At 34.3% G+C, this 27,834-nt stretch overlaps 1 protein-coding gene across 4 annotated transcripts in view; it reads right to left on the bottom strand.

Moving 5' to 3' along the window:
- Window positions 1-304: 304 nt before the first annotated feature.
- Window positions 305-27,834, bottom strand: part of LOC149783716 (enteropeptidase-like) — a 220,011-nt gene continuing 192,481 nt past the window's right edge. For all 4 annotated transcript variants that reach the window (XM_089931966.1, XM_089931968.1, XM_089931965.1 and 1 more), the window contains exons 16-22: window positions 26,454-26,561; window positions 24,649-24,689; window positions 22,086-22,257; window positions 14,256-14,551; window positions 11,432-11,580; window positions 2,536-2,692; window positions 305-1,816 (exon numbers count right to left, since the gene is read on the bottom strand). In XM_089931966.1, the coding sequence (XP_089788092.1) occupies window positions 1,779-1,816; window positions 2,536-2,692; window positions 11,432-11,580; window positions 14,256-14,551; window positions 22,086-22,257; window positions 24,649-24,689; window positions 26,454-26,561 (961 nt within the window). In that variant the 3' untranslated portion in view covers window positions 305-1,778. The remainder of the gene's footprint in view (window positions 1,817-2,535; window positions 2,693-11,431; window positions 11,581-14,255; window positions 14,552-22,085; window positions 22,258-24,648; window positions 24,690-26,453; window positions 26,562-27,834) is intronic.

The raw sequence follows: 27,834 nt of genomic DNA, 5'->3' as shown, positions 1-27,834 counted from the left end.
CGATAAGAAAAGGTATGGAAAATGGAAAAACCATGGAAAGAGCGGTTTTAATAATCGAACTTTATAAATAATTCAGTAGCAATTACAATAAGTTAATTAGCCTAATTTACCGGAATTCATGATCATTATCACACTATAACAGGGGCATCAGTACATCGAGGAGATTTATATTGAGCGACCACTGTATATTGTATATTATTGCAGTATTGTAACCTCACTATTGTGTAATTTAATACCTTGGAACTGGTTATTTTCATCTTCATTTTTCATACACTTTTGAAAAAGTAATGCATCTGCCTTTTCTAACATAAAACAAACGAGCTTTATAAATACACATCGTATTTTTAATCATAAAAGTTTTAAAATACAACTAAAATAGAAACAAGAACAGAAACAATATAGTGGATACAACGATAATTCAAACAATATGGAACCAATATGACTTTGATACATAACATTGGCTGATTTATTGAAAAATATCATTTCATAATATTCCACAGATATGCATAGCTCTACAACAGTCCCTAGACAGATATTTATGAACATTTTAAGTTTTAAGAAAAGAGAAAACATGCCTGGGATAATACATTTACTGAGCCAAAGAATAATACAATAGTAATTAAATCAAACCATTACCTTAAGATTGATCCTTTTTATTATATATGTATTTAATCATTTCGGTAACTATGCTCTAAATATGTCTCAGGAGTGTGATTATTATGAGACTGCATTTACTATCGACCATCATATAGGACAATTAGTACATGTTGTTCAGATGGCCTCCACTAATTCAACAAATATCAGCCTTTACACATTTAACGCAATTTGGATAGTATGTAGTGTCCAGGGAATTGATGCTACGAGATATAACGTTTTCTGATCTGAAGGTCTGAACTATGCTGGAAAAAATAAATCTAATTCTGAACATGAATCATATGCTTCCTTTTAAATGTTAACGTTATGTTTCATGCCATGAAAAATTTATCAAAGTCAACGTAACCATATAAACTAATCATATCTTAAAATGTTACGATTAATATGATGTCAAGACCTTGCAAAGTGATAGTCGAGACGTTATTTACATAGTTGCAAAACACTAACATTATCTTATATGGTCATCTCATCTACCAAGCCTGCTTTATATCTCGAGAAAATGTTACGTTATTTTTTCTAATTACGATGACAAGATTGGTTTGCAAGATTATGTAAGAGCTTTATAAAATATGTCCATAACCTTTATACTTATATCTGCTAATGATGGTTTAATAAACATAGTATGCAAAGTCCAAAATCGTTTTGATACTTAATACTGAACAAACTAATTGTCCAAATAGATTCAGTTTGCTATTATATAAAAATTCAGAAAGCTTAACACAAGCGTATGTATTGACTAATTGGTTGGTCTATACAGTTTTCTATTGTAATCAACATTGAATAAAGATACAGTACAATTATGTTTCAGAGTTTTGCTACATACATTTTAATAGTATAAATATGTTTAAGGAGGAAAACAATATCCGATAATTTGAATTGTTTGCCTAGGTACTCAAATTATATTTCATTTGTATTCCATTTTTAAAATATATTTAAGAAAGATTAATTATGATACCTAGATACAAGAATGGTAGCATATCCATTTTATACAGACATGATATGAAATACAATTGTCAAAAGTAGTTATATATATATATATATATATATATATATATATATATATATATATATATATATATATATATATATATAGTTCTGTTTCTGTACACGTGTCTTTTGTAATTCTAAGCCACATCCCTAGTCAGTTCTGAGAAAGGCAAACCTGAAAAATGTTGAATCTTAATGTTATTCATGCAAAGATGATTGAAAGCAACAAATATAATTAACATATTTAGCTTTTCTTGATTAAATATATAAATTACACATTACATACATACACATACATACATGCATACATACATGCATACATACATACATACATACCTGCATGCATGCATGCGCGCACACACGCACGCACGCACTGCCTGCCTACCTGCCTACCTGCCTACCTGCCTACCTACCTACCTACATACGTACATACATACATACATACATACATACATACATACATACATACATACATACATACATACATACATGCATACACATATGCAATAACACACATGCTGACAAACATACATACATTACTATATGAATAGGGACATAAATACATACACACTGACACACGCACACATGAATAATGTAGTAATTTCAGTTAATTCAATATTTTAGTCAGTAATGCCAAATATACAGTCCTTTGACTCTTAAATGTAAACCTTGATCAGACAAAATGTTAGAGATTCGAGTTTCATCATTGTTGGGTTCTACATATAGAACAGTGGGAATATATAGGATTTGAACTTGAAAGTGACTAATCGATAATTAATACATAAGATTGAGTTATAAACATTAAGGTGTACAGTTTTAATCTCTAAAAGGGTATATTCAGATATTTTAGCAAAATATCGACCATTCTACAGCAACAATTAACCACGAAATTACCTGTAGTCTGCTCAATCCAGCTTGCATGAGGGTAGGAAAGTTGGTAAATATCTGGAAAACCGTCTTTAAAGCAGCTATTGTATCCCCAGCTTAATGTTCCCAATAATTCAAATCGTCCATACTTGTTACGGCAGACCAATGAGCCTCCCGAGTCACCCTGTAATTCACAATTTACAACGAAACTCGATTTGTGTTTGCAAGATAAATTACACCAAAATAAAAAGTGTGTAATACTGGTATGATAGCACGAACGTTTGCTCAGGTCGTTCGCGTATGCAATCAAGGAGGCCAAGCTAATTTCAGGAGCCACGTGTGTCCGAGTGGTCTAAAACGCTCGCCTTTGCAGATCAATATCATTCACCTCTGTCCGCGAGGTTTTGAGTCTCAGTCTCGGCCAATTTGGGTATATAAGAAATCTGCCAGCAGCAACCCATGTGTCGGTTGTTATTACAGTGGGTTATCTCGGATCTTCCATCATCAAATTTACTAGCCTCCATATATAGTCTCTCTTGTGCTGAGAAATGTCATTAAGCCGAAAACAAGAACCTTATTTCATGCTTCTGCCTCAAGCAGTTTTGCTTAACCGTGCTAACTGTGTCAGCAATTACCAATAACCAAAGGTTACACTTATGGGCAAAATGAAAATTGCTGCACTGGCTTGTAAATCTAATCACGTCCATATATTGATATAAACATAGTACTAATACATTCTTTTCAGAAGCTAACACAGCCAAAAATGATGAAATATTTTTCAGATGTTGCTGCAATGATGTCGGAAACATCATCACGTACTGTGCCAAATAAAAGCATATTGTAAAATGTGTAATAACCAGAAAAAAGCAGTTGCCATAATGGTTTGAAAAACTAAACAACTCATCAGATGAGCACAAATAGGAAAATGTATATTGTCCCTGCTAACAAGCGTCTCAGAATGGATGAAGAGATCGATAAGATCACTATAAAAGGGTGGGGGGCGGGGCATACTACCACAGCAATTTTTAAATTTCAAGCATGAATGATCTGCTATATATAGTTTAAGTTAGCTGATAGTTGTTTGAACTGACATCTTGTTTCTTTTCTAATATTGTACCCGTGAATGCATCATGCAAATTCACTATTGTAATATGTGCGAAAACCAGTAATATGGCTGCAGTGGGTGCCGCCAACCTCGAATGTACACACCCAACAAACAACGACCGACTAGAATATACAGTATGATCCATCCGTGGTTACAAAACAGCCTATTTCTATAAGAAGATTCAAGTTCAGACGAAACAAGTTAACGGAAACAAAGAACAAAGTGGTCCGATTATTGAGTGCAAAGACTAAATGTGATAATTCAATATTTAGTGATTTCGTTTGTTAATGACGACAATGTTTAAACAAACAATACCGTATACTACTAATAAAGGCCGTACAATCATGCATATTCCTCTTGTCAAAGTCTGTCATCCTCTTCGTATGAAACCATCCACTTTGCTCTTAAGCTGATTCATACTTTCTTTATTGTAAGCTATATTTATTAGTTTGATATATATGCGCAATACGTTTAATTTATGGAGCCTGTGATGGCTTTAGCTATTCAGAGGTTTGATATTTCTTGGCGTGTTTTGTCCTCTTAGAAACGTGGCAAGAAAATTATTCTCCCGTAGATCTATTTTAAATTATTAAAATATTTTGCGCCGACTTGTCGCAATCAAATTGTAATTTTAAATGCTGATTCAATTCGCGTAGTGATGATTGATTTCGAACGCTATATGGGTTTAAACACTGTTCAAGGTAATGCCGCGACCCCCTCGCCTTCCCGCCTCAAACCCCATTCAATTTTTTTGGTAATTTTTGAACACCGGCTGTCATTGTTAATTTGTTTTCTCGATCTTAAACTCGCTATATTTGTCAAAATAAATGTTCCCGTTCATTACAAGCCAATCTTCATCACTGGTTTAGAACTATCCAATAATATAATGCCATAAAACAAATGACAAGTAGTGTGGAAGACTACTGAGAATGTGTAATTTAGTTCATTATAATTCATTTATTAATGCTATTGTATTTAGTCATATCTTGAGATTGTTTTAAAAACATGAGCACATCTTGCGTACAAGTTTCTTTCGGAACCTGCAAAGACGGTCTACAAGTTTCGGAGATTGTGCTGAACAAACCATAACAATACATAATCATTTAATTTTTAATTGTGCTTGTTGATCTCTCCAATAATTTCTACTTTTCAGTTAGACCATATTGGGAAATTATTTCTGAAACAATTCTGAAGTGGAAACTGCTACATTTCAGTAATTAAATCATACCTATCATTGTCTGCTTTAGAGTTTTGATAAAATTATATTGTGAGATAACAGATTTTATTTTGTCGTACCTGTATAGTGTAAATAGTCCACTCTGTACAAAATTAGACAACATATTGGAACAACTGATTCAGTAGAATATTTGCTACCCAGCAGGCAAGATGTGGATTAACCTTCGCTCCTAGCTATAACTATATAGTAGTAGTGTAAAAGTGAGGTGTCTGTCCCCAATTAGTTCAATATAGTATTTTTTATCAACAAATATGAGCAAAAGTGGACAACACTTCAAGCACGAATAGTGTTTCGAGTCGAAAGAAGTGAACTGGTTGAAACTATGAAGTAAATATGTGTGCTGGAACATGTGTGCTGGATAGCAATGGGGTAATCAGCCTGCAGAAGTTAGAAAAGTATGCAGAGAATGCCCATGTTGCATGACGTATGGCACCGGAAAATGGACCTATTACAATATATGTGCGAACTGGAATCTTACTCTCACATCAAGAGATCTGAAGAGAGTAGACGCTAATACAAGAAGTCTTTGTAATAATGTTATATATGAACTATAAACAAGGTATATCACAAGTCACGATGCAAATGCATGTAAAGGATAAGTATTTTGATTACGAAACAGCAATATGTCCGGCAATGACAGGCAGCTCGTGCTATATGAGACTGGGGATTTTCAGCCAGTACCTAAACCACGGTTAAACCTTCGACACCGGTCCCATTGTGAAGGGTGAACCTCCTTTTCCAAAACAGCGGCAAGTTCCTGCTATTAGGTTTAGGCTAAGTTCTATGCAAAATTGTCAGGGCAGAGCCAGCTATGGTGTTAAAGGTTATTGTGCCAAAGTGCAAGGAAATTACAAGCTTGAATCAGACGCTTTGATATTTCATATTAATATGTTACCAAAGACGCTCTGGATACTTTCCAGTAGACTTAGGGAACTGAACGGAATAAAATATAACCTTGTGTCAATGAAATATCTTGACAATACCTTTCCAGGCCTGAATAATATATATGTGTGACGACGAATCTGAGATGGACGTCATACAGTGACGGCATACCATATTGTGATCAAGTCACCATACTGCTGCCAAAAGGCTGCCGCAGCATAAAATGAATCCATGGATGAGTGTCCTTGCTAGATCCATGTAAACGTATCCTGTAAGTTCTGAATCGATACCGCCAGATACATATCGTACACATCATTCATCACGATACTGAGTCACGGAACATACCAGTTAAAGGTAATTGTACAGACACGTACTGCGGTGCTTCCCGAAACCATGTAATCTAATCTGCGTATCTGCCCAGAAAAAACAAGTTCCATATGAAACTCATAACCACAAAGGCACAAACGATCGACTTTTCCTGGACGCAATCGGAACAGCTTTGAAGGAAAGTATCAGCGCCATTTGAATCAGTATGGAGAATTATGGAGAATGAAGGCCTTCTGTAGCTAATTTCTTAGAGAAGGAATCGACGGAAAAGACAAAGTGCTCGCAAAGTTGGTGTAGAAGGCACGTACATGAGAAAGCCATGGAGAACGTCGTGATCCTTTAGTGGAGACTGATGTGCCTCTTCAGGACTATTTGTTTCAAATGCGGTTTAGAAGTGCGCCGAAAACTACTGATAAACCCAACTCAACATGAATGAACTGGGAGTCGCTCCTAACAATACATCCGCAATGCTAGAGCTGCTAACATACATCGACATGCCCGTGTTTATCGATAAGTGAATCAGCAGAATTGTTTACATCTTCAGCAATGTGAAAGTTGTCAACCCAATATGCTGGGTTTATGAAATCGAATTAGCGAAAATACTTGATTACCTACATTAATCAAACAACCTCTCTAGTTGGATCTTGATGGAAATTATGTTAACTGCACTTTTGAAGTGGTTTACATAACTTGGGCAAAAGCATAAACTACCCACTAGTTCTAATATTCGATGTACCTGATTTGAATGCAGCTTTCCAAAAAACATGTTAGTTAACGCACACATCCAGCTATCTAGATCATGATGTTCAGGTCAACACAACTACTCTAGCGTAATTAACTTTCTAAGGTGAGTTCATGCCCTATAAAACACCACGTTCAGACATACGTTTAGGCAAATGACGATGATACTATTGAAGTGGTACTTTAATGTCGTTTAAAGATGTTCGCAACAAACTATGTCTCAGTCACGTTGGACAAAAGAATATAGTACACTGTTGCTGTAAGTTACCAAGTAATTCGTGCGGGCTCCCAAAAGGGCCGATTGGGTACCACACTAGATCTCAGGCCTGTAGATGACTGACACAAACTGGATAGTGTGTATGCTGAGCTACACATATATGATGGCATATAATGAAATGTGCCTGCAGCCTGGACCGAGCTTTCTCGATCTGCGGTGTTCGGCCTTTGCTCGCGTTTTCGAAGCGCCATCAGGACCAGTGGAGCATGTAATATTCCGTTAATTTCAAATCGATAATAAGGACAAACCGGTTTTGATTGAGGGCACAAATATTAATCCATCAGAGACTCCTTCGTCGTTATGTGTACGGTCTCGTCTAACATATGGTATTGCGCCAGACTATGGGCCTAGATCTGATGCTGACAGCGGGTGCCCTCGATCTTCAACGTCATCTAATAGGTAACGAGGTTCTATAACTTCTAGGTGTCACGTCCTTAAACATAATGTGTATTGCCTTCATGATTTTCGCTGCTGTGTTTCGGTGGATTCCTAAGGTAAAGTCCCTATATTTCATCACATCCTTAAGATGGCGCAGCACTCAGGTTCTAAAATGAAGTAATTTTTCCATGTAATGTTTTCGGATCATGTGTGTGAGTTCAATATGAGTCGCAACGTTTTCCACCAAATATATACGGTTGATCGAATAGCTCGCCCCTTTGTTGCTGTTTTGGATAATATTGTCGAAGTCGTTAAACGTCATTTCGAAGATGAAGCCTGACTAGTAATATCCCATCAGCTAATGTAGTAGCTGCAAATTGAGTGGCGATAGACGCAAGGGATTAGGTCTCGCGAACTGTTTGAATACCGCCAACACAATAGTCTGGATGATCTTTAAGTATGTTTGCGAATGTATTGTTGGTATATGACTATGATGTGGTTATACTCTGAGAAATTGTTAATAACAGCCTAACCTCATCTAGTGTTATCGAGGTTGAAAAATCTAACAATGAGCAGCTGATTTTTTTCTATGGTAATTGAGTTGTGAGCAATGGTGTTGTGAGTCTCCTTTACACCAACCACTCAGTGAGGTTAGCGGAATTGGTAAAGATTATCAATATGTATGTGGTGCTATTAGAGGCTTTGACACTGATATATACCGCTAATACGAGAAAGAGACAGATGATTCTAATTTATCCAGAAACCAATGTGTGAGAAGTGATACGCGATAAATACCTTTTCGAGGACCAGTGTCAACTACTTCCCAGCTAAAAAGAAGTGCTAAGATCTGACCTCAAATAGATTACAACAGTTCGTATCCGACTATGACGTCACAACAGTCTGACGTTTCGGAAGAGTGCACGCTCACTCTCGTGTTTATTGCAAAACAAGACCGTGCACTCAACAATAAAATAAAATAAGAGCGACTTTCAGCGGAAGAGCGAATTGGCTAGCTTGAGAAGTGATATCATATTACATAAGAACAATGACAGATATCCATATGCTCGTAATGTCGTGATCCAAATACGCATAGTTCAAATAAGCGTTTGCAATGGAACCTGTCAAAATCTCCATGCGATAAAAACGTTAGCATAAACCAGGCACTTCAATGGATGTAAGGCAAAACTAAGGGGATACAACCCTTGCCGATGGGCTGAAAATCATCATTCTTGCGCAAGGCAACAGGGTTACCATAAATTATGTCGGCATTCGGATTAATCATAGTACAATCATGTTCGCAGTCACCAGCTGGAGTGATATTGCACCATATCCAACCCCAATACCTAAATAAAAACGATAGAATCACAGTCTCCGGAGCAGGTGTTTATTCATTAACCTACACTGGTGAGGCGATGGTAGTAAGGTACCTAAACGTTGTAGTTGCTTTCATTCTGCATAAACGGAGACGTCATGGCACATAAAAGTTATACTGAAATTCAGGCTAACACTTCACATGAAACCATTGCTACTAATTTTAAGAATATGACTGCCACTGGAGACACCAATAGGGCGCGACGGTCTCAACATCAATACAAAGCCCATGGGACTCTTAATCACAGTAACAAAATTTAATTTCCTTAATTATAATTATAATGACTTAGAACAAAGTTATGGGAGAGCAAATAGTCAAGGAACACCAATCATGAACGACAATTGCCTTATTGATACTGAGGATAAAGTATTCACGCAGGTCGTGAAACAAATGTCTCATATTGAGAAATAATATAAATTATTGGTGCAAGAGTATATACTCCAACGTGGTTATGACGCCGGTCAATTAAATTTAGCATAAAGTGAGGACGACAAGTAGGTCATCCGGAGCACCCCAAGCCAGCGCTAAAGTGAGTTATTCGTTACCGTGTTCTCGCTATCAGAACAACAGTGAAATTGTTGTCCTAGGGTGATCAAGTGTGAGATTATATATATAATACTGACAAAGAATTTAGCCGAAAAGACCTCTACGGCGATAAAGTTTATTTCGTGAGGTTTAATTATACATCTGCTTCATTTCAACAACTGAAAGACCATTTGAGCTTCTAACAAGATATGCTATATCGCATTACAACGATCAGCCAGCAAAAACATAAGCAATCACTAGACATGCAAATAGAAGACAATGCAATTATGAATTTTAGTGAGAGTGGAGGCACACGTGCACACAAACTGATTTGTTTTTCATCTGCAGAGGATTACAAAATAACCAACCATCTAGGCTGATGAAACGTTAAATTTATGATTGACTATCGAGAACATGTAGCATCTCACTGTACCCAAAACTGCGACGATAAGCAATACGTTTGTCTACTATAATATTGAAGCCTGAAAATGTCTTTCTGAATGGCATAGAAGTTTCTACGAACGGTACAGCCCGAGGCGGATGGAGTTAACGCCGCAATGACTCGATTTTGTGTAGTTCTGTTTACTGTTGTGAATTCATATCCAGGCAATAATTGATCTTACTCTCACTCTTTACATGGCTTAATCTAATTTCAATAGGAGCAAGTTTTATGTTCAGTCTCCTTACCATAAAAGCCGAAAAGCACAAGGAAGTCCACTTCACAGCCCAATCAATCGTCATAAGGATTCTGGTCCATATAATTAAGGCGATAGCAGATGGCAGGCGAGACACAGTTTACGCTCATTCTCTAATATTACTGTTGATCAGCATTAATACAATATTGGTAAAAACAGTCTTGATTAAATTAAACATAAATCATTTTGGGAAACTTTGAAACTAATGATACAGGAAAGAGTATCTCCTATTCCTCGCTTAAGATAGAAAAACCAGTCAAACTGTTTATTTAATAACAATACATTTGTGTTTTCAAATCGATCATTCATTTCAATACATTTTCTTCAATCGTCAAATAGCTTTATTCATGAAATATACACAAATATGAAAGAAGCAACTGAACGATATCTATCAATGGATAAACTTGTACATATGCTCGAAAAGATGAATAATTGCAAGTCATATGGCTAAGATGGTCTTAAAGCTAAGTTCTCTAATTATTTTCTGTATTGACCTAGTTGAAACACTAAATTATGCTGATGAAAACCATGTCTATCAGTTGGTCACAATTATTTACGAACGGAAATAAAAGATTTATCTAAATGATTCGCGTACCATCTATGTCTTTAATGTTGATGTAAAAGATGCATCATTATTTACTTCTCACAGGAAATAGTATACCCATTTACTTTCATGACATTTTTGTGAAAGCCGTGTTGGTAAATCTGGATCGGTTATTAAGGGACAAATGTCCTATTGAAATAGATTTAACAGAAGATGCCAAATTATTTGGAATAAGAAATTCTCCTGAATTGGAAAACATTAATGTATGCTAAATTCATATAAATATTGCATATGTACTTGCACAATTAATAAGTGCAATTCAATTTACTGCCGCTTGCGTAAGATATATCGAATTATATCAATATTTAGAATTATATTTGGCATAATTGTTTTCCACATTAAGAGCAGATGAAATAAGTACATGGAAGGAAAAGATCAAAGGAGCATTGGCAGCTACTGACTATCTAGTTTTGTAACTAACCAATGTGTATATGTGCAGGTATTTTTGTGTGTATATCAGATTACATATATATATATATATATATATATATATATATATATATATATATATATATATATATATATATATATATATATATATATATATATATATATATATATATATTTAATTTACAATATACGTTGCGAACACAGATCTTGTCAAAAATGTACAAGCGTTATCTATAGCATAAACATGCAATACATTAAGACCCTCTTTTCTCACAATATTTATAAATTTTAAATCTGTGCAATAATTCTGCTGCATACTATAGCAGGTGGAAAAGTGTGTGAACATTAATAAATGGGACAACATTGCATCGTGCGGACTTAATGCCTTACCGTACAAGCCGGAGATCCAAGATTCTGGTTATCCACACAGACAGTGATATTCTGAGGATATGACCCGAATACATCATAGTAGATCTGGTTACATTCGTCTTTGCTGTACAAATACACACGCACCATCTGGAGCTTGTCAAGCCACATCACTGTCGTTTGGAATAAATTTCAATCGTATAACAAAGGCAAAAGTCGAAAGATAGAAATACAATGATATGCGCATTGGCCGTTTAATCTGTAATGATCTGACAAGGAGACAAAGTAATCTAAACTAATTGCCGTTTTATTTACGCGATTAACAGATAAGGTACCATAAATGTAATAACAACACATCTACAAATGATATATATTAGATACAGCTGTTAACAATCAACCGGAAAAAAGTCCCTTGACCTTTGCTCTTTCGATTCAACAATCCAAATGATGCACTATGTACACGGATGAATACGATTAAAAGTCTAATGCCTATCCATGTACATACATTGCAAATTTTGTTTCCACTAAAAATGTAAGACACCGTACACTGTGACCCTGATAGTTTGGCATTCATATCAGTACTGGTATTGATACCCCACAGTACAATAATTTATTTATATTAAGTTATACCTAGCAATAATGTATAACATACCTCACCCTAATTAAGCTATATCCATAAATCTTGCATATCCGCATATACTGCGATAACATTTATGGATCCTATGTGTTTGTCTGGTATCCTTTCATAAGATAACAACAAACAAATGTAGGATAATGACAAAGTAAGTATCTAGTTTAGAAAGGACAAAACTAATTGAAAACTCAATATTCACACAGTTATGATGTTAAAAATTCGTAATATGTTTGATGCGTACGTGGGGAAAGTCTGAAATATAACAACACTCTTAAAAAGTAATGATAAAAATGAAGTAATAACCGAAGCTAGAAGTGATTTGTAAGCTGGTACAGAAAAGTATTGAAGTGAACATTCATATATCATATATCTTTTAGATGCTGGTCGGTGATGTCATGCTAAATTTTATACATTTAGCAACTCATTAAGATAAAGTTGCATTCAACAATTGTATGTACGAAAATATAAGAGCAATGGCAACTAAAGACAATCATGGCTTGTAGTACTATCTAGCACTAGGTAAGATAATGCATATCCAAAAGGGCTTATGCAAATCAAAGATAAAAAGCTAAAATGGTATCATTTTTATTTGTTGTATATTTTGTGGTGGATGCAAATTTTACTTATGCCTCAAAAATATGTATGGCTCTTGCTCTGTATCAAAAGTCATCGAACTATTTTATACTAATTAAGGACACATTTGATCCGAATCTATTGCTAGATATGTAGGCTAGTGTATTGCCAAGATTGGTCAGATCCAATATGACATCATTCATAGTAATGGTCTAAGTGTGCTAGTTTTATTTCTTGAGATACTGATGATACAGGCCCGAAGTCGAACGTAAATACAAATCCGATAGAGACTATGACATTCAACGTGGTAGAAATCTTCGCCTATGAAATGCAAGATCACCAATAATAGATGATCTGGAAACTGATGGGCATGGGACCATATCATATCATCATTTGGCCTTTTCGCCAGGTAAGATCGAATTTGTTATCACGAGTTGTTCATCTCAAGTTCCTGTAGACTCACTGTGATGTTTCTAACATGTCTACCTGAAACAAATATAGATTTCTAATTTAATAGAGACGATCAGTTGTGAGACATATATCAATAAATTAGCTATTTTGTATTTGATTCATCACATTAGCTTAAACATTGTATGGCAGGCAATAGCTCTCTCCAGTACTTGTCTGCATCCCCTTCATATGACTGGTATTGGAAATTATTGACGAATTGTTCGATGAATCTGATGATGATTATACTAAGCGTCGGTGACACAACAAGCATTTGATGTGGCATGACAGGAGTTAAGTGTTCTCTGCGTCTTCAGTCTGAATGTGCATGCGTCTTCAGTCTGAATGTGCCTAAACGACAGATCATCATACCCAGCCACCAACGCCAGTCTGATTTTGTTGGTCATTGGTCTTATTAGTTCTGGAGAAGGAGGTGCTGAGATATGGGTCTGGGTGACATCTATTTCCGGGATTCTCTATCAGTTATTTCGACATTGATCACAATAGCCAGTACCATGGTATTTGTATGCTAATGACCTTTTAGGACATACCCATACTATGTTTGTTTTGTCATTTTAGTGCGTTCTATGTTGGCATGGCTTGGATAGATTGATTGCAAAGCTACATGCAAAGGGATTGTAGAGTGTGAGGGGTGGACGCTTTGAACAGTCTTACTAAATCCGGTAGGCTATACAAGTCATCGTTGAATCATACAATCACTCAGTTCAGGTTTGCATATATGGTATGCATGTGGCACAGCATTTAATACGTTATGTAAGTACATTTTATTTGGGTGCTAAGGAGAAGGGTAGACTTATATGTTGTTTAGAAGTTTGCAACAAATGTTTTACACATTAGTTTATGGAAAATATGTATATTAGACACCAATAATGTACAAGTTATTGCTGAGTTTCGTCATACAATTTGATAATTTTCAGTAATTGAATCATTTATATATATATACATTAATTCTGGGTCATATAGCCATATTTTCCTGTTACATATGGCTAGTTCCCATTAACGTTTGGTGGTTTCTTTGGGCATTGCGATTTTTAACATTTCTATGATGGCTAAGCCATTTTCAGCCTATCAAATTTGATGTCATAATTAGTGTTATTCTTGAAACGTAACTGAAATCTCACATTCAAACATCTTTTCTCAAAGTACTGTATCCGTTCTATTAAGCTACATTACCTCTGTTGATTACATTCTGAGAACGCCCCCATCCACTAACATAGCATTCTGCATTGTAGCCTGCTTTTATCATTTCATCAACAGTTCTTCTGGATGCAATGCAAATGGGTCGCACATAGTTACTGAAGACAATTGGGTGATGGAAGTATAGCAGACTGTTGTCATTGTCAAAATCGCTGTTGTAGAATGGATTCTTGTATATCCGCGATGAGTTGTACAACTGTCCTTCATAGCTTATTGCACTAGTTAATCCAGCTTCTACCGCTCCAACTATGATAGTGTAGGAATCATTATATCTGGCAAAACATAAACATAATACAAGCATCTCGAGGGTCAACAGCATCCTGGGTATCTTTCCATTATAAAAGCCGTAACATTATCAAACGGTCTGTGTTTTAGTCAGCCAGGATGATAAATGATATAGGGATTATTCCAGTGATTAGCTAGTCACATCTCTCCATTATGCTTATTTACGCATTTGTTTGGTAATTTTAGTAACCGAATTGCAAATGCGTGCATTCTATAGCATTGAAATATTGGTTTACTCTTAGCACAAGGAACTGGAGAAAAATTCACTTTTATAGCAATTGTTATCACACCTGTTAAATTCCAATTAATTAGCAGTTAAATTAGTAACTGCTCTCATTTGCACATAGCACTGTTATAAGCAATTTGCAGTCAACATTTAGTGAAAACTCAGCACAATTACCGAAACTGGTAAATGAGAGAACCAACCCGTTTTATATCACAGGAATAGAACAAGCCAAACAATGTTATTTCTTTGTAAGGAAAACAGTTGTATGACAGCAAAGAAAACTAAAGAAAAACTGTATTGAATAAATGTTAAATTAGATAATGACAATCGGTTTTACAAAATTGATGTTAAATCGGTTTCACATTAGGCATGATAGTGGCCACGGTCACAATATATCATAGATTTTAAGACACGCTCTGTGTTGATATTAAGTCACATATAAATCATTTGCCGTAGACACACGACCGTCATCAATGTTTGCATGAACCTTACTTACGTTAAATATTTCAAATATAAAAGTAACTTTTGGAAGTAACTATGTGTTGCATTTAACACAGAATACCATTGGGGACATTCGGAACATTTAATACGGACATTTGCATCGCAGAATATAATGTCAAGGTCGCATTGAACAAGATTTATGAACGAACAGTTATTTCATGTATTTGCGAATCAAAACATTAGAATGAATGAGGAATTTCCACATTTATACAGTTTATCATTCATGTTGGGCACTGTCCGTGTATATTTTTTTTTGTTGTTGAAACAATGTGAAAGAAGTGTCGGTTTTAGTATAACGAAGATATATTTAACAGCGAATAAATGGTACTATCAAGAACATGTTCCAGAGTCACCAATTGTGCTATTGTTTCTGGTGTACCTGTAGCTAACTCTTTTACATTTCAATTCATTCTTCAATACACATTACATATGCTCAAGCTTTATTTGATCGTGAATTCTCACTGGAGAACATTAATATCAATGGATAGGGCAACGGAAACAAAGTGGAAAATATGAATACGAGTTCAGATTTGTTAGGTAGTGAATTCTCACTGAAGAACATTAATATCAATGAATAGGGCAACGGAAACAAAGTGGAAAATATGAATACGAATTCAGATTTTCTAGGTAGTGAACTCTCACTGAAGAACATTAATATTAATGAATAGGGCAACGGAAACAAAGTGGAAACTATGAATACGAATTCAGATTTTTTAGGTAGTGAATTATCACTGGCGAACATTAATATCAATGAATAGGGCAACGGAAACAAAGTGGAAAATATGAATACGAATTCAGATTGGTTAGGTAGTGAATTCTCACTGGAGAACATTAATATCAATGAATAGGGCAACGGAAACAAAGTGGAAAATATGAATACGAGTTCAGGTTTGTTAGGTAGTGAATTATCACTGGCGAACATTAATATCAATGAATAGGGCAACGGAAACAAAGTGGAAAATATGAATACAAATTCAGATTGGTTAGGTAGTGAATTCTCACTGGAGAACATTAATATCAATGAATAGGGCAACGGAAACAAAGTGGAAAATATGAATACGAGTTCAGGTTTGTTAGGTAGTGAATTATCACTGGAGAACATTAATATCAATGAATATGGCAACGGAAACAAAGTGGAAAATATGAATACGAATTCAGATTTGTTAGGTAGTGAATTCTCACTGGAGAACATTAATATCAATGAATAGGGCAACGGAAACAAAGTGGAAAATATGAATACGAATTCAGATTGGTTAGGTAGTGAATTCTCACTGGAGAACATTAATATCAATGGATAGGGCAACGGAAACAAAGTGGAAAATATGAATACGAGTTCAGGTTTGTTAGGTAGTGAATTATCACTGGAGAACATTAATATCAATGAATATGGCAACGGAAACAAAGTGGAAAATATGAATACGAATTCAGATTTGTTAGGTAGTGAATTCTCACTGGAGAACATTAATATCAATGAATAGGGCAACGGAAACAAAGTGGAAAATATGAATACGAATTCAGATTGGTTAGGTAGTGAATTCTCACTGGAGAACATTAATATCAATGGATAGGGCAACGGAAACAAAGTGGAAAATATGAATACGAGTTCAGGTTTGTTAGGTAGTGAATTATCACTGGAGAACATTAATATCAATGAATATGGCAACGGAAACAAAGTGGAAAATATGAATACGAATTCAGATTTGTTAGGTAGTGAATTCTCACTGGAGAACATTAATATCAATGGATAGGGCAACGGAAACAAAGTGGAAAATATGAATACGAGTTCAGGTTTGTTAGGTAGTGAATTATCACTGGAGAACATTAATATCAATGAATATGGCAACGGAAACAAAGTGGAAAATATGAATACGAATTCAGATTTGTTAGGTAGTGAATTCTCACTGGAGAACATTAATATCAATGAATAGGGCAACGGAAACAAAGTGGAAAATATGAATACGAATTCAGATTTGTTAGGTAGTGAATTCTCACTGGAGAACATTAATGCCAATGAATAGGGCAAAGGAAACAAAGTGGAAAATATGAATACGAATTCAGATTTGTTAGGCAGTGAATTCTCACTGGAGAACATTAATATCAATGAATAGGGCAACGGAAACAAAGTGGAAAATATGAATACGAATTCAGATTGGTTAGGTAGTGAATTCTCACTGGAGAACATTAATATCAATGGATAGGGCAACGGAAACAAAGTGGAAAATATGAATACGAGTTCAGGTTTGTTAGGTAGTGAATTATCACTGGAGAACATTAATATCAATGAATATGGCAACGGAAACAAAGTGGAAAATATGAATACGAATTCAGATTTGTTAGGTAGTGAATTCTCACTGGAGAACATTAATATCAATGGATAGGGCAACGGAAACAAAGTGGAAAATATGAATACGAGTTCAGGTTTGTTAGGTAGTGAATTATCACTGGAGAACATTAATATCAATGAATATGGCAACGGAAACAAAGTGGAAAATATGAATACGAATTCAGATTTGTTAGGTAGTGAATTCTCACTGGAGAACATTAAGATCAATGAATAGGGCAACGGAAACAAAGTGGAAAATATGAATACGAATTCAGATTTGTTAGGTAGTGAATTCTCACTGGAGAACATTAATGCCAATGAATAGGGCAAAGGAAACAAAGTGGAAAATATGAATACGAATTCAGATTTGTTAGGCAGTGAATTCTCACTGGAGAACATTAATATCAATGAATAGGGCAACGGAAACAAAGTGGAAAATATGAATACGAATTCAGATTGGTTAGGTAGTGAATTCTCACTGGAGAACATTAATATCAATGGATAGGGCAACGGAAACAAAGTGGAAAATATGAATACGAGTTCAGGTTTGTTAGGTAGTGAATTATCACTGGAGAACATTAATATCAATGAATATGGCAACGGAAACAAAGTGGAAAATATGAATACGAATTCAGATTTGTTAGGTAGTGAATTCTCACTGGAGAACATTAATATCAATGGATAGGGCAACGGAAACAAAGTGGAAAATATGAATACGAGTTCAGGTTTGTTAGGTAGTGAATTATCACTGGAGAACATTAATATCAATGAATATGGCAACGGAAACAAAGTGGAAAATATGAATACGAATTCAGATTTGTTAGGTAGTGAATTCTCACTGGAGAACATTAATGCCAATAGATAGGGCAACGGAAACAAAGTGGAAAATATGAATAAGAATTCAGATTTTTTAGGTAGTGAATTCTCAGAATTGCTTGAAAAATATTTATCAGAAGTATGCATTCTTTCACACAGTAGTGCAATATGTTAGTAGTTTATATCATGTCATTTAATGTTTGTTAAATTAATATATATCGATAGAGACACAACATGCACTGGTATATATTTTCTAACAGCATTTAATACAAAATATATTTTTTATTAATATTACATTCTGTCTTTTTCAAATGAAACATGTTGCATTCCTTGCAAAGTTGATGCACACACGCATGTAATGGATATTTGGTGGGTTTATAATTTGAAACATATCCCGTGATTTGCTACAGACATTTTCATGACATCTAGGTTAATCCAAATAAAGGAAAGCACTTTACTGTAAGTAATCTTTTACAACTGTTTTATTCAGTATGAAGGAAAATTCACATATTGCTTTTTCCATATAGTGTGACACACCTTTTTCTCACATCAATATAGAAACCCAAGCAGTGGAGATAGATGATGTCCGATAGTTAGGTCACCCACCCACCCCGTCCATCTGTCAGAATAGTACACTTTTATGTAAAATCAAAAACGATACGCATTTCAAGAACAACAGTGTATTTCCACTTCAAACAAATCCTCTACCTAAACATCCTGCCTTCCTCCATGGTTCTTGTATAATTCAGGTGTCATGCAGTAATATAAGTTACAGCAACATGTACATATATGGATGGAAAGTTGATTTTTACATTGTTGGTAAATAAATGTAAACATTTAATTTACTTTAATAATCTAAGATCACTTTATTAGTCTTATACAAATACTAAGTGTTAATCATGATCACCTAATGAGATACAAATGATAACGTTCTATCTAGTGTGTCCTACCTATTGTGGGATGGCTGCAGCATATCTTACAAACGTTCAGATCCTAAGACCTTCGTTTCATAAAAAAAAATGACAGTACACACTAGGTTTATTAAGTTCTCAATTTGTAATGGAATCGTTGCCAATTGTTTTGGGAAACATGAAATTAGAATACCTACGTGTACATTACGCTGAACTCGCCCCACTAAAAAGTCACTGCAAGAGGGCAACTATATAATTTGATATGTGAGGAAAAGGAAATGCGATTGATAAGCTCACATATAACTTAATAATCTCGTCATCCATTTATCGATCACTGACAATATAGCAGTTTGGCAGTTGCAGCATTAGATGATAATAATCTGCAAATGAATGTGTCAATGAGTATATGGAGCAACGTGAAAGGTCATCTCATTTAAGACGTATTTAATACAGTGGGGGCAAAACTGTTCAGCACCTGCTACAAGTGTCTTGATATTACTTGCAAAGTGATTTCCGAAATGACGAACGCAGTTATGAAAGTATAAACTCAAAACAGTAGCCAATTTTAATACGAGGCTGCTGCAGTAGTTATGTATTTTCTTTGACTCAAAAACAATATTGCCTCACAAATGAATGTCCGTAGTTGCTAGTCAGTAAACCTGCCTCCAGGATGTAAAGCAAGGAAATATCCGCCCTTAGGATTTCGATACCGAAGAAAGGTCCTTGTAACGGACAATCACACATCATCTTAAATGATTTTATTAGTTGTTATTCTTAAAGCACAAAATGTATATACCTGATTATTTCTAACATTGCTGCTATTACTACTACTACTACTACTACTACTAATAATAATAATAATAATAATAATAACACTGTTTTATATTTTTCACAACAATAACAACACTTACATTAATAACGACTGTGATATGCATAACATATCTGATGCTAAGAAGCTAAATAAGATTTAGAATAATCGAGTTTTAGAAGTAATGTTTGATTTTTCCAGCATTTTGAGGAAAAAGTCATTTTGGAAGCATCGTACCTTAAAATTTATAATGCAGGAAATATCACGTGCATTTATTTTTCCCTTTCTCCATTAATTATGGAATTATTATTATTATTATTATTATTATTATTATTATTATTATTATTGGTGGTGGTGGTAGTCTTAATATTAATATTGTAAAAGTTATGATACTTGCCACAATTAAAAAAGTATTATAAATATGGTAATATTATGTATACAAGTATATTTACTGTTATTAGAAAAGTATATAATGGTTCATTAACGATATTCAGAATATAAATAAGCTTATGTACTGTACTAAATATTCATTTAGTAATATACTCTTACCTAAATCAATTATTATGTTTTCAGATTAGCCTACTAACATTGCATATATTTTTAATAGCTATTCTGCTGTTCAAAATTATTAAATTTTGTTTTAGTTTCCAAACATAAATAGCCTATTATCAGATGTGGATGACATATTATAAAACAGGATATCACAGTAAATCGCAGACCATTTTAACAGCATATATCAGAATGTCACAAGATTGGACTGTTCATGCAGCTGCCTAAATATACATTTGCGTGGGGTTAGTATTTGAAACACAGAATAGGATATTTCTGAAATGGTAGTTTACCAGCAAAATTCTACTTTTTGCAATTAAAGATTATAGTTTATATGGATATATATTGGTACATTTTATAATAAAACATTTTTAAAAATCTATAATTATACCTTATGTTTCCTTTTCAGTTTTAGTATCTTTAACATTTTATATTAAAGCAAAAATAAAAAAAAATATGTATTCAAGATGGAAAAGATAAAGTTTGTTGATCACAAATGCAGCATTGGTTAATTCTTTCATGTCATGCATATGGACGTATATTTGTTATGACTGCAGTATGTTCTTTCAGCATTATGGCTGTAAAGTCATGGATGTTGAATGGTTGTAAAATTATAAAAATCGCTTCCCCATGACTGCAGCTTGCAAATTCAGTATGGCATCAGTTCAATGCGGAGAGCGGAATTGCTGTGATAATTTTTACTCAGTTTATCATTTTCAGCATTAATGGATGTCATCATATGTGAGTGTTGATGCTGGTTTTGGTTTGGTTTCCCACTTTATACGTTATATTTCTTTAAAACCATAGCAGTTTGTGTTCACTGTCTATTATGCAGTGTATAAATATTATATTAGTTTTGAATTATATATTATTTTCATGAGTTATCAAAATTAGTATTGTCCCTACTTGTCTTGTATATATATATTGAAACATATTGCTGTATCTTTGTGCCATACTGTGGCATAATATAAATCGTAACAACATAGCAATATCATGAAGCATAGTAATACCATACATCTTAGTAACATTTGCGTCATAACTATATCAAGAAAATTTTCAACACATGAAATGTAGCAAATGTGTCAAAAGCAGGTGTTCCGAAGAGCATTATCTACGACGATGGTATAGATTATACAGCTTTCTGCTTAAACAAGATACATACAACTGTATTATATATCAAGATGAAAGTCTTTATATCTATTAATATTTACACCAACGTTTTATTTGAATGCAGCAAATAATATAGCCTGTGTATGACTTGCATACTCCTTGGCAACAAATTATGGCATCCTTTTCACTATTGCCACCTTTAATGTTGTTGCTATCCTAAAAGTGAACATTTTCTCACCTTTTAGAGTATCACTAGCTGCAGTATCATCCTACTTACATTGTGCAGTGAGCAGCTGTGAGGACCCAGTTGGGATGTATAATGGAACCACCACAGCAGCATATTCCATTTATGTAGAGTCCAATATGCCATGGCAGTTGCCCAAGTAAAGCGTCTCGACCGAAAAGAATTTTTCCCAATCTGCTATCATCAAACATGGTAGTGCCACATTCTAAGAATACAATGAAAAACTGAGCGAAATGTGCATTGATTCCATTAGTATTCAACCTCAAGTAGTAAACTATTTCACTAGAAAGATTCAATTGCATAATTAACGTCCTAGCCAATTACAAAATATCCTGCGCAAAATGTAGAGCCAAATATGACCTGTCATTGATGCGAAAACCATTTGGTTTCCACCTTGAATGTAAATATTTAAAGCAGAATTGAGCAGAAGATGTAATTTCAATCCGATTTCAGACTGAGGCGTAAGCCTGCATATTTTGTACCTGGATAAGGTCGAAACAATTGAGAGCCAAAAATGTGAGGTGTCATTTTCTCAGTTGAAATTGTAAGGCTAATATTTATATTTCAAAATGAGGATGAACGGGACTTTGAAATTTGTAGAAGACGGGTATTTTTTATTCTGAATTCACACGAGGACGATTTTTGCACAAGTTAAGAGCAAAGAATACTTTCAGGAGTTAATCTAAAAAAGGTTTAAAAATATGGTTTTCTATTTGCAACGTACTAACTTTAAATACAGTATTTATATTTAAGCAAATTAAAACAATGCCATAGTTTTACAATAAAAAAATGCAATGAGTTTAAATATGTGAAATGCACTGTAAAATTACAAATGACATTGTCATGCCTTAGGGATACATTCTTTACATGTTCTCTTTCAAAGTGTTTCAACTTTACAAATTTGTATCTATCCACAAGGTATATAGTTTGCAATAAATAAATGTTTTAATACACTCCATATTACAAAAAGGTATACGTGGTTGATTGTATTTCCTGTATTGTAAATTCCAATGTCACAGATTGGAACCACTCATATTAGGAGCAGCACAGGGTCATGCACAGTCCCCTGAATACCAAATGTTGATATGACTTTCATCTTAGGATAAACATGTAACGATAATTTAGATGGTCGATATGCTGTCATTTTTTATGACAGATTCTTGTTTTATGACCAGTCGGAGACAAAAAGAAGTCGTCTGCTTCAAAAAGCCTATGCCCGTCTGACTTTCATTTGAGGATGAATAGAGATAGCAACATGTATAAGACTAACGTGCCTGCTACAGTAGTTGTCAGGAACAATTTTCAATCAGGACCCTGTGTTGATTGGACCCTCATTTCAAAGCGAGTAGTAATAACATGTTTTTGATAATGCTCACAGTGACCACCTTAATGTATGTTAAAAACGTTCATATGGTTTCGTTTCAGCAGGAATAGTGATAAGAAGGTACACAAGATGGCTGGATAGGTAATTATAGCAGATATCATATCAATTTCATTTTCAATTAGAAACAAACATACCATTGGATGAAACTATGTGAAAAAGTTTATAGCGATCCGTCAAGAAGCATAGTTGGAGTAGCGATGATATCCTCGCGTTAAAGGATGAATGATTATGGACATGACGACATCACAGAAGATCCTTTTGATCTATTGCCAGTAGAGATAAAGTAAAACCCCTAACAATACATCAAAACAGTTAGGAAGACAAAATCCCACCGAAATTAATGTAAATCAATTTAAATTAATGCGAATATATTGTACAACTAAATAAAAGAGCAAATATAAAGATGTTCAAGTTCAGGTTAAAACAGAAGACAAAACTATACATCTTTGAAGTGTAGGATTAAACATGTTATTTAAACCACTATTCCTCCTTTGTGGTGGAAAATCAGCAATACAAGTTTTAATAGAGTTCAAATAATAAATTCTTTCAACAAAGATGGATGTCGAGACAGAAGAGGTAGACAATAGCATGCTATTCACTCTGTTTGAGGTTCACCCTTGAGATGGTTATAGATGGGATGCATGCGAGTAATACAATACTGCCACATAGCTGCAACGGAAGCGACTATATAATAGCTGAAGTTAGTAAATGGAATTATCCATTCGGAAATATTGAGCTGCTGCCAGATTTGTTGCATTATTTGTCCTTTCTCTAACTGAATACCCATTTAACTAGATCGACTACTGTACATAATACCTTTCCTATATTGTATGATCAAATTATGTTTCTGCACGACTTAAGTATTCAATGTGGAAGGGAATCTAGACAGATGAAGACATCTATGTCAATGTATTTCAAGGATTTGAATATTCCTGTAAATATAGTTAAAATAGTGTGTATATATGCCAATCGACTTCAGATGGTGTTAAGATGAAATGAGGCTAAATGCAAATGTAATGTCTGTAAAGCTTTGCATCCAAGAAGGTACTAGTTATAATACAAGTGTCCAACAGAGTGAAAATTAGACATATAACAATGCAAAACTGAAGGATGAAAAGTTTCGCAGTGCAGATACATTCCGCTACTACTCAATGTAATTTAAATGTAAGGGATCATTTACTTAGATTTTAGAAAACGTATAATTGTACTTACCAAACGATGCACACTGAAGCAATGCCGAAAAACAGGGTTCACTAAAATCAAACATAATTTTAGAACTACAATATAGATTTGCAACATAATTAATGGCTACATCATGAACTAAAGTATGTTCTTACATCCAAAATGTATGTAAACCTAAGGTCATGGATGGCATTATTTCGCAGCAGCCAACAATTACCTATTTTACTGCGCTGAACATAATAGTCTCCTCTTGCTAAGATACTGTTTTTTAACTGAACAAGACACACATTCAATTGCATTATTTCATTACTTCCATATTCAAATTATATTTGTTCTGATAATGTTTTACTCACCAAGATAAACGAAAAGCCGCATTACTATTGTGCATCCAACAGATACTTGTGTTAGCAAATTGTTTCATTAACCTAGTCAGATTTGCATTTCTTCAATGCAGCCAGTAATGTCCTACTTTCGTAATGTAGTCCTTTTTTCACCAAGAATCAAATATGCTCTACTGCAGCAGACTATGGTCTACACTTAGAGCTTTATTCATCAGGACAAGGCAACATTGCTTACATCCAATGCTAACACGAAACTATTTGTATGTAGGATAGTGTTTTTCTCACGAAGACAAACACACAAATGTGCCCTACTAAAATATAGCCAACACAGTCCTGTTGTTTGTCAGGTCGGCCAGTGCAGACAAATATGTCAGAACAAATGGTTTAACCACGAATTTAACTTAATCCACCGACTCAAGAAACCATAGTGTACGCTGGCACTTAATTTCTCACCAAGGATATTATACACAAAGTTTAGAGGTTATATTGCCAAAAGCGTCCGATTCTCTGATTACAATAAACACATTCATCTACATTTTTATGAAAATATCAGGAAGAATTGACAAAAATAAACGTTTACAGTGTACGCCACAAGCTGTCAGACAATTGATATCAGCGTAAACTTAAACTGGATTGCTGACAAATAAACATATTGTCAATTACACCTGCTAGAAATTACATTAGTCCACTAAACGATGGCAAGGCGTGAGAATTTATTTATCTGCAGCTATACCATAGAGAAATAAACATAATCGTAACTTTTATGTGTTCAATATATATATATATATATATATATATATATATATATATATATATATATATATATATATATATATATAATTTGTGTTATGTTTAGCATAAAATTACAATAGAAACACATTTATTGTACTATACAATGCCGTTTTAAAGATTAGGTAGAGCTATTTTTACTTGCTGATAGACCTGCTTGTCTAGATGACCTGTACACATTCTTTACTTTTAACTGGATTTATCTCAAGTAGAAATACGCACCCATCTGTAAGGTCAAATATATCTCAGATAATTGTTCAAAGGAGTTGTAATTTAATACATATTGTAGGATAGGTCAAAAAAAAAAATTTCTATCGTTTTTTAATACGTACACACATAATATAATTATGCCGTATTTCATCTTGAGAAACATCTTCGATGTAACAATTAATACTCCAAAATATCATTATTTACATTCCATTGTTTTGAAGGTATGATCGAACTGATAGGAAATAAAAAGATAGCAAAGACTACCCTCAAAAAGTCTTTTCATTAGAGTGTGGTTTTCCTTACATGGCGACTATATTAATGGATTTCATTAGATGCAACATGAACGTGAACATTATAATTAGGCAGTTTCACTTCAAGGTGGTATACTTTATTGCTCCCATAGAAAAGCATTATAACGACGGACTTCTATAATTATAGCCGTCTATGCCGTTATATCGAAATTGTCTCCCTTTGACTGTCGTTGTGTCAACTCACATTGATACTGCGTACCCTGGGACAAGCGAAGAGGTGGTAGAATTTGACTGAGGGACCAGCATTGTACCCTCTGGAACATACTTGTGTTGCTGGTAATGTATAGATACCCTGAAAAAGGTACATTAATAAAAATTCAAACAGAAAGTGAAAACACAACAAATAAATTTGAAAAGATGAAATAAAAAATTAGAATTTAAATTAGTGATAGCTAGTACATGGTCAATCAATATAAATCAATGTGTTCCTGTTGTATGTTCCTATTCCATCTCATTGGCAACATCAAAGAAACCACTTTCTTTCTGTCTTACCCGGATCTTGAAGTTTATTAAAGCTTTGCGTCAGAAGCCGAATTGAACAATTCTCGTCTCATTATCAGAACTCACTTCCAATATGATATTTATCATGTACTTTACTGATGCTCAGTATCGGATGCTCACCTTCACTTTGTAACATATCATGTGGATTAATACTACTCAGTATAAGAAACTCGCTTCCGCAATGATACATATCATGATTCTCAACATATGATATTGACTGATAATGCACAATTAATGACATTCAAGTATGGTAACCTATACCGAATTGATATGTTGACTAGCTAACTCATTGATACGCAGAACTCGTGGTACTATCATGAGTTGGTTGAGCAAGTCAATACCATCCTGCTTTTTTAATATGGACCCGTGTTAGTTGTTTAACAGGAAGTAGCTACTTCAGTTAAAATGAGTTGCACTTCATTCTCTTCCCACTGGTTCGTGTGCTACGAAATAGTAAAATTGTTTAGAAGTTTAATGGCACTTTTATTAGCAGCTGACACAATGGTGCAAACGCTGTTTACAATTAAAAAATTTTTAACATCCTGATCAGCATCCAAAATATGTGATTAAATACCAAATGTAAAATAATCAGTCTTGTTTAAAAACAAACAGTGCATGGAAGGCAAATTGTACATCCGGTGATTATTAGCCACCCGTGTAAATATCTGAATGTGCAGAAACCATGTTTCTTATTTCAGTGATAGTGACCTAGACCTTAGCCTCATAGTAAACTATCCGCAAAGAGCATTACCAACATATGATGTAAAACTGCAGTTATTGTGCAAAAAAAAACATTCGTCTCATATATCCCTGTGTGATCTTTACATTTACTCTTTTGAGCCTAACATTCACAGTCTCCTTCCTTCTCCCAAGTGTAATCCATCAACAATGTTTGGTAACTGTAGATACTTGTGGATAATTGTTATTGTATTGAAATCATTTTTTGATTTCCAGTCAAAGTGAACTGGACTATTGTGCTTGTGAGCCTGCTATTAATAGGATCTCTGACGTCATGTGCAAGGCATTTTATTTATTCTAATGAGGATATAATGGCGGAATCTGAA

Source organism: Sinohyriopsis cumingii, chromosome 14, assembly GCF_028554795.1.
Source record: "Sinohyriopsis cumingii isolate HCF-2022 chromosome 14, ASM2855479v2, whole genome shotgun sequence".
In the NCBI taxonomy this organism is placed as follows: Eukaryota; Metazoa; Mollusca; class Bivalvia; order Unionida; family Unionidae; genus Sinohyriopsis; species Sinohyriopsis cumingii.
Note: the sequence above shows the minus strand (reverse complement) of the source record. Positions and strands in the feature narration are given on the sequence as shown.